Source organism: Gouania willdenowi, chromosome 20 (assembly GCF_900634775.1).
Source record: "Gouania willdenowi chromosome 20, fGouWil2.1, whole genome shotgun sequence".
NCBI classification, from domain to species: Eukaryota; Metazoa; Chordata; class Actinopteri; order Blenniiformes; family Gobiesocidae; genus Gouania; species Gouania willdenowi.
Genome location: NC_041063.1, coordinates 25,157,574 through 25,166,679, shown reverse-complemented (window position 1 = coordinate 25,166,679; position 9,106 = coordinate 25,157,574). Strand labels below are relative to the sequence as shown.

The 9,106-nt window shown below is 32.1% G+C and overlaps 1 protein-coding gene across 1 annotated transcript; it reads left to right on the top strand.

Moving 5' to 3' along the window:
- Positions 1 to 3,225: 3,225 nt before the first annotated feature.
- spag6 (sperm associated antigen 6) lies at positions 3,226 to 8,487 on the top strand. The gene is made up of 4 exons (XM_028477299.1): positions 3,226 to 3,354; positions 3,424 to 3,519; positions 4,168 to 4,336; positions 8,356 to 8,487. Exons 1-3 carry the CDS (start codon positions 3,330 to 3,332, stop codon positions 4,287 to 4,289), a joined length of 243 nt encoding a protein of 80 aa, XP_028333100.1. The 5' UTR covers positions 3,226 to 3,329; the 3' UTR covers positions 4,290 to 4,336; positions 8,356 to 8,487.
- Positions 8,488 to 9,106: the final 619 nt, after the last annotated feature.

Here is a 9,106-nt window from a genome sequence, read left to right as displayed (position 1 = left end):
ACAACTTATTGTATTGTTACTGTTGCACAGTATAAAACATCTAAATAAAAAAAACCGTTTTACACTTACAAAGTTGCTGCTTTTTATTTCCGCAATATGTAATTTTTTCCCCCCCAAGTAATAGTTTGTTCAATATTTTGGTTATGTATTTTTTTCCCTCGTCCATTCAAATGTAATTGTGCATTTTGTCTTCTCATTTTATAAATGTTTATTTGTTAACCCTTATTTTAAATTGTGTTTATTGAAAGGGGTGGAACTCTCATAGAAGTGTGCTAAATAAATAAACAAAATCAAAAAATAAAGGGGAAAAATATCAGAAAAGCATGCAGACTATACTAAAATGTAATTTTTTCACATTCTGAAATTTAAATAAATAAAGGTTAGATTAAAAACCACAAATGCACGTTTATATGACTGAGTAATAAGATAACAATTCACGCAAAAAATCTTGGGGTTTGGGAATTTAGCAAGATTAAAAATGTAATTAAACATTTTTTGTCAAAAAACAGACTTAAGAACAACTTACTGAATAATTAAATTCAATACTTTCTAAATAAACTTCATTCTGTATTATGAAGTAGTTTTTAATTATTGGCCTATTTACATGTTGGATTTTTAAAGCCAAAACCCCTTAATAGATGATTAACTTCTTTTTAAAAACGAATTAATTAAAGTTTCTGACGGTTTTGGTTTAAATCACGTTATATTCGATGCATTTATTTCGATATAGGATTCAAATCAAAATTTTGCTTCCTCTGCGGGTCATCCTTAATTTAAATGAACAAATCATGTGAGTTTTATGCAGGGTAAAAAATCCTATCGGACTGTTAATAATCTGCGCCGCATTAACTCCAGTGCAGGCCGTAATTTAACTGTAATTCATTATGAAAAAATCCCATTTTTTCATGTATAAATGGAATTAAACAGTATATATGTTGGTCTGAAGGGTGGGGTGTTATTAGTCAATCTTCATAATTTTTCCCCCAAACCTTCCTAATTTAATTTGGCTATATATTTTCTCGTTCTTGACTAAATGTAAATAAAACGAATTTAGAACGAATGTGCTAATGTTATATCTAGACTCTTTTTAAATTTATTTTAGACTCTTTTTATTTTTTATTTTTTTTTTGCATTTCCATGTAAACTATACAACAGATATTCGAGTTTAAATGATATGCGGGTTAAAATCAAATCACAAAAATAATTTAGGCAATGTTTCCAAAAGTCTGGTTTTTCCACAGTCCAAAAAAGAAACATTAATTATTGTAAATATATTGTGGATTATACAGTTAATAATAAACAGTGAAAGCCAACAGTGTAATGTTAATGAATAAGGAAATTCACTCTTGGGATCGGAACAACCGTCCGAAATTGGAACTAGAGCAAAGGCCTTAAAGCTCGCAGCAAAAAAAGTAAAAGGTTTGTCTCAATCTTTCTGGGCCTTAACAACATTTAAATCGAGTGTAAATTGCCGAGACCTTTTATTTTGAATTACCACCTAGATCTGACCAAAGTCCATTAGTGTTAGTGTTTGTGATGAAAGAGAATTGTTTTAATTTGCGTGTGAGCCAATAAATTAACAAAAAAATAATAGACAACTTTTAAAAAACAGAAATTCATACACAGATTATATACATAGAAAATATCAGATTATTTTTCTTTTATATTATCCGCACTAACGTCAATTGGGGAGATGATGTATCCATAATAATCGCCATTTTTAATAAGTAATTAAAAAAATACATTTTGAATACGATCTTAAAGGGGTTGTAGAAAACATATCTACTGTTGTTTTTTTTTTTTTTTTTTTTTTGCTTGCCTTAAAATTTTGATTTTCTGATTTGAGACGAATTTGAAACGGAAAAAAACCCACGTTTCTTCCAGAGGTGAAAATAACGGATTAAAAGTTCTCACGTTACTGTAATCGAGTTGCTTTTATGGGTACTTGTACTTGTTTGACTATATTCGTAAATCAGTATATTTTACTTGTACTTAAGTACGTTTTAAAAGAACTGTAAAAATAGATAAATAATGTAATTCGTTATATTTCTACACCCAACTGTTACTGAGTAAATTATAACTTTATTGTTTTAAAAATGATCAACGGACATTGTGAAACTACAAATGATGAAAATGACAAGACAACAATCAAATAATCCATATGTTGGTTGTCGTGCCATTTCTGATCAAGGTTTGGGTGTCTGTTACCCACATGGCACTGTTTTAGTGTTCATTTGAGCCTGAATTTTTTTTTAAATTATTATTTTAAATTGAATTCATTGGTGTTAGTTTATTCAAAAATAATTTCCATGAAACCAAAACACTTTAAGTAATGTTGTAAAGTTGGCTGGTTAGATGAAACTTAACAAGAGAAAATAACATTCTATAATATACTTTATTGTGTGAATTTACCACGTAACAAATCTATAGTCTAAACAAAATGAAGGACAAATATTTTCATAAAATATTCAAGAAACATTTATAGGCTATGCAAATTAATCTATGCTTTCTTTCTCCATTTTTCCCACTTAACAGCATAAAAAAAAAGTATTTATACTGTAAGTAAGAAACGAACATTAGTATCAAACAATTGAATATTAAAAATTAAATAAATTAAATGAATAATATTTACCACAAACTTTTTTCATGTCTTAAAATAATAATAATACAAACTTAAAATATGTGAATGTGAAATTAAATGTGGACCAATAACAAATAGATTTATGTAAGCGTTTGGATAAAATGTAGCAAGAGAAAATAAAAATATCCTATAATATATTTTGTTGTGTGAATTTAACAAAACTATAGTCTAATCAAAATTAAGAACAAATATTTTCATAAAATATAAACAAGATATTCATACTATAACAAACGAACATTAGTATAAAACAATTGAATCATGAAAAAATTAAATTAATCAAATGAATAATAATTACCCCAAACCTTTTGTTTTTGTCTTCAAATAATAATAAAAAACTCAATACGCAAATGTGAAATAAAATTTGTATCAATAAAACAATAATTTAGAGCTTGTGATGTTTTCTCATGTAAACAGATATAAAATATGCGTGTTAATAAATGATAGAGCTCTCACTCTCACTGCGTTTTTTCACTTCCATTGAAGGCGAGCGGTTGAGTCTATAACACAGTGATTCACCTTCTCTAATAGACGATCTTTGTAGGTGCGCCAAGAGCGCTCTTTCCTGTCTGTTGTCATGGCAACAACCGACAACAAAGCCACTATACGAGCAACCACAGAAAGCCTGTTCAACAGACGGAAAAAAGCAGCAAAAGTGACTTAAAAACGTGATTTTCCCCATAGAACCAACATGAGTCAACGGCAGATCATTCAAGGTAGGATGATTTATTTAAAACAGGGAAATGTGGGCGTCTGAGCTTGACGTTGTTTTTGTGTGTTTTCAGTCTTTGAGCAGTACCAGAAGTCTAGGATGCAGTTTGTGCAAACCGTTGCTGATTTATCAAACAGGCCTCAGAACATAGACTTCCTCAGAAATGCAGGTGAGTCACTGCCTGCTTTCTATGGGGAGAGAATCAATCTAAAAAACATAGATACACAATTTTCACATGTGTTTTTCAGATGCTCACCTGTATTTTTTTGGATTTTCACATATATTTTTTTCTGATTTTCACATGTATTTTTCAGATTATCACATTTTTTAATTTTTTTAGATAGTCACACGTGTTTTTCAAATCCTCAATTCTCACATGTACTTTTCATTTTTTCAAATGTAATTTCCAGATTTTCACAATTGTTTTTCAGATTATAACACGTGTCTTTCAGATTTTCACGTTTTTTCTTGTTTTGACACGTTTTTTTTTCTCCTTCAAATCCACAGACATATCAACAATTTTCACATGTATTTTTTAGATTTTCATATTTTCTCATCTGTTTTTCAGTTCCACAAATATATCGACATTTCCATACGTTTTCTTCTTCTTCTTCTTCTTCTTCTTCTTTTTTTTGTTTTGTTTACAATTTGTGTGTCATTTGTTTTCAAGACAAACACAACAGTTTTACTCAGATTCTCACACCCACACGTGTGTAAAGTATTCAAGTTTCTGCTGAATATCCTTATCTTTGAGCATCTCCTTCAGTGGGTTTGTCCTATAATGAATTAATGAATTAATGAATGTTTTCTCCTCCAGGTGTGATATCCCAGTTGCGTCCCCTAATGCTGGACGTGGTTCCCAGTATCCCAACACACTGCACGCCCTGGCACTGGGTCGTCTGGCTGACCACAGTGGTGATCTGGCTGAGGCTGTGGTGAGGGATGACATCCTGCCTCAGTTGGTTCAGTCTCTGGCTTCACAGAATGTAAGAACTTTGTACAAATAAACAGTTCAAAACACAGTCAGTTTCCAATGACAACGTTGGATACTAATAAGTTAATGTTAATGCTAGGTTAATCCTATTGCTAGGTGAATGCTAATCCTTGGTGAAAGCTAATGCTAAGTCAATGTTAACTCTAGGTGAATGCTAATGCTAGGCTAATTATTTTGCTATGTTAATGTTAGGTTTATGTTTTTGCTAGGTTATTGCTATTGCTAGGTTGATGCTAGGTTAATGCAAATGCTAGGCTAATGTTACTGCTTGGCTAATGATAATGCTATGTTAAAGATAATACTAGGTCAATATTAATGCTAGGCTAATGTTAATGCTAGGCTAATGCTATTGCTGTGCTAATGTTAATGTTGATGCTAGGTTAATGCTATTGTTATTGTTAGGCTGATGCTAGATAATGCTAATGCCAATGATAAGCTAATGCAGTGCGACGTGGGCCAGCACCTGCATTCTCACTTGCATTTTCTTCAGGAAATGCAAATATTCTAGATGCTGATTATATATTATTCCTTAACAGGAGAGGTCAAATTCACTGTAGGGCTACATTGTATAATACATTACATTATTATGTTTTTCTAAGTGTGCAAGAGTAGGGGGTACATGGGTTCAGGTTAAATGTCTAAAGGGGTACATGACTGAAAAGTTTGGTAACCACTGATCTAAAAGTGTTTTTCCACCTTTTTTGAGCCAAGGTTCATCTTTTCATTGAAAAAAACCAAACCAAGGCACTGCACCACCAACTGAAAATATCAAAAAATGAAACTTTGTAGCCTATATTAACAATATACAGTCATTCTTAACAAAATATATTTAATAGAAATCAAATAAACTAAACTAATAACTAAAAAGATTTCATCATCTTTTATATTGCTTGTGTTTCGAATAAAAAGTGCAATTAACAAACTTTATCTAATGTTTACATAATAGATAAGTGGGAGGGGCTAGGTGGAAGCCCCTCCCACTCGTGAGTGTGCACACCTGATTCTGTTAATGACTCTAACCAGTCACTGTGGGTGAACTGGGAGCAATGGAAGTGCTTAGCAGCAGCTACAGAGGAAATAGTTGTTTTCCCTCAAACATGGGACTAAACTTTGGATAAACATCTCATGGTGAGAACATCAAAATAACTTGAACATTGTTTAGTATGGATGGATATTTAATTCAAATGTGTTTCTTGTTCAATTCAAGGAATGTTTATTTAGTTTGATTAAGATTTATTAAGCTTATTTTAGGTGCCATTTTAGCTGTGTGGTTAAAACTGAATTTGGTTAATGTAACATACAAATAAGTTTAGATGAAATGGTTTAAAGTAGTTGTTTAAATTGTAGTTTAGAAATGATCTACATTGCTTTAAAATGCTGTGGTTTAAAACTGGTAAAAATACCTGTTTTAAAGTATATTAAATGAACTTACATTTAACAATCTGATTTTGTTATAAACGTGGTTAAAAAGTAATGATGATTATACATATTTGATTTGTTTCTTTAAGACTAGACAAATAAATAATATACACACATGTTAAGTACTGTTGAAATTTGGTTGTTAAATTACCAATAAAACTGTAAAATAAAATGTAATACTTGGAAAAGGTTTAAAAAATGCTTTTTAGACCAAAAAGGTGAAATTAAATAATTTCCCATGCACGCCTGATGATATCAGTGGCTGAAAAGCCCTGCCTCTAAGATGCTGGGAAAGCTGCTGAATGATATTGTGATAATTGGTTAGAATAAACATCTTATTTATATGGTTAACCTGATTAGTAACATTAGTTTTACTTATTAAGCATAGTAGGAGTTTGCCCCCTCCCCCTGTTTTTTATTACAGTTTTCCCAAATTCATTCGAAAAAATACAGTTTAATATTTTAAGTGCAATAAAACACATTGACTGTAAAAACAATACATATTAATTAACTAGTTGTTTAAAAAAAAAAAAAATTTTTTTTTTTAAAAGAACAGTTATTTTTTGTCGCTTGAGTCATGTGACTTGGTTCTTCTTCGTTCACATTGTAAATTGTGTGAAGCGACACTGCACCAGCAGTTCATATACGTTACTGCAGCAAAAAAAATGAAGCAAGAAAGATTTTTTTTACATCAAACGTGTGTAGTCAACATTATAATTATGTTACTAATCATTTTTGCATTATTGTGTATGTTACACACATTGTGGTTTGCGAGAATTTCGAGAACGGTTATATTTTGAAATCTCAAAACTCCGCCTATGGTATAAGTGAAGTTTGATCATTTGAATTAACTTTTATTTATTAGTGAAAGTAATAATTACATATATGAAAATATTTTTTTTTTTCAGCGTTAGTGTACCATAAAAAGGTAAATTACAGTTTAATCAGGATGATGGTGTGTTTGCTTGAACTGGGCAGCCTGCCTGGACTGGGGGGGGGGGGGGTCTCCAAAACTGAAGAGCTCTTTACCATAAGAGCAAGCAAGCCTTTGTTTCTACCCCCCTTTTCCTCTCTCGCCCCACTCAGAATCTCTAAAGAGTGGGAAAGGACATGGTTCACTTCTTTTTATTCAAGTGGAATTTAGGTCCACAGAGTTAAACTTTAAATTCAGAAATAGTTTTTTTTTTTTCTTTTTTTTTTTAACATAATAAACACTTTGATTCCTATGTTCCCGACATCGTTTTTACATAAGCACAATAAAATAATATCTACTTAATGTAAGTAGGTTGGTGTGGGATTAACCTATAAATGGAAAATGTATAGACAACTTTTATAAATTATTTGTGTTTAAAGAGTTGAATTGTATTATGTAGATTGGAGCTGAAAGAAAGGGTGGACCTTGGTGAACTCGTTGTGGTAACTGAGGAACCTGCCTTGTTTATATATTCTTCAGATTCACACAAACTGGTTTGAAAAAAACAAATTAAGATTAGAATGTTTTGCAAGAGCCTCAAATCTGACTCACGTTTACCTCTTAAAATTTAGTGAGTTTGGGTTTTAAAGTCCTGTTAAAAACACATAAATGTTGGGTTTAACATAAAAAGCCTCAGGCTGTGTTTGAAATAGCGTACTCCTACTATGCACTACAAACTCAATGAGTATATACTGTCTACTATGTACTATAAGTCTGATAGCATAGTGACCGTTCTTACTGAAGTACACTTCCAAGTTTCGACAAAAACCTGAATCACACTGAGGCGAAATATCTCTGTTGATTCTCCATCTTTCAAAGTTCTGAAAACATTTTAAGTGAGAAAGTGACCAAGTAGAATATCAACATGTGCTCATTTAATCCATAAAACTCACTTAGACACATTTCATGCTAATACTTCAGAGACCCTTCATTGTGCTACTGACAAAACATCCGTTTAACTTCAAAACAAGATCCCTATTTACAATAGTGTTAAAAAAACTAATGGGAGATAAGAAGAGATGCTTTTATTTTGAAAAGGGGATGTTTGACTTTTCGATTGAAGCGGTCCCAGGACCATTTTACGTTCCGCTCACATTGCATCATGGGACAGTTAAGTATGACTAGTGTGCTCACTGTGCATGCGTACTTAATCTTTTCATACTATCTAATGTGAATGCACTACATACTAATTTTGACGCCAGACTTAGTATGAGTAGTACATTAGTATGATATTTCGAACATTGCCTATGACTACTATGCATACTTAAATAATGTCCCCATATCGTATACATCCAGGTATTTTTCATGTACTCAATCTTTTCATGCTATGTAATGTGAATTCACTAACATACTAATTTTTAGTTCAAACTTAGTATGAGAAGTATGTGTTAGTATGCAAGTTTGAACACATATGACTAGTGTGTCCAAAGTGCATACTTAAAAAATGTCCTCATATAGTATACATCTGGCTATTTCTCAATATTTTCATACTATCCTATCCAATGTGAACACACTACATGCTCATTTTATTTTAATGTCAGACTTAGTATGAGTAGTACAGTATGCTATTTCAAACATGGCCTCTGTGTGTGTGTGTGTGTGTGTGCGTGTGTGTTTAGAGGTTTTATAAGAAGGCTGCAGCGTTTCTGCTGCGTGCCGTGGCCAAACACTCCCCTGAGCTGTCCCAGGCTGTGGTGCACTGTGGTGGGGTGGATGCTCTGGTTCTCTGCCTGGAGGACTTTGACCCTGGGGTGAAAGAAGCCGCCGCCTGGGCTCTGGGTTTCATCGCAAGACACAACGCAAGTATGGATCGTGTGATGTCTTTTTACCCACACATTTTACCCATGGGGTCAATCTGACCCCAGGGATATTTGCCCCCAGAAAATTACTTTCAGAAAATTGTTGACCAACTTTTTATGTCAGACACTTTGTTTATTTGTTGAATACATAAATAAACTCTATATTTTAATACCTTGACCTGTTTTCTAGCGCCACCATCAGGCCACACTTTTAAATTACAATTAATTTATCTTGAATAGTTTTAATCCAAATCACAATGTTGACGTTTTTGTATTTTTAGGAATAGTGTTTGAACTGTTCTAATGTTCATACTCATTTAGTGTAAATACAGGGATACAATATTAATGACCATACTTACCTTTATATTGTTGAAGTTTCTGATATCTGTGAAAGTTACACATTCTTTGAACAATAAAGGTTGTGAAAAGGTTGTGCCACCTATTTATGGACGTTATATTGGTTCAATTTATGGTAAATATGTTAAATATCAATAGAAACAAGGCAAAATGCGATCTGGCACCATTTGGAAAACTTTCTTTTATACCATTATATTGTGAACTAGCCTAATAT

Excerpts from the sequence above, each read along its gene's own strand:
- spag6 (XM_028477299.1), top strand. The coding sequence starts at position 3,330 with ATGAGTCAACGGCAGATCATTCAAG. Across the intron at positions 3,355-3,423 it reads TCAACGGCAGATCATTCAAG|TCTTTGAGCAGTACCAGAAG; the intron begins GTAGGATGATTT and ends GTGTGTTTTCAG. Across the intron at positions 3,520-4,167 it reads AGACTTCCTCAGAAATGCAG|GTGTGATATCCCAGTTGCGT; the intron begins GTGAGTCACTGC and ends TTTCTCCTCCAG.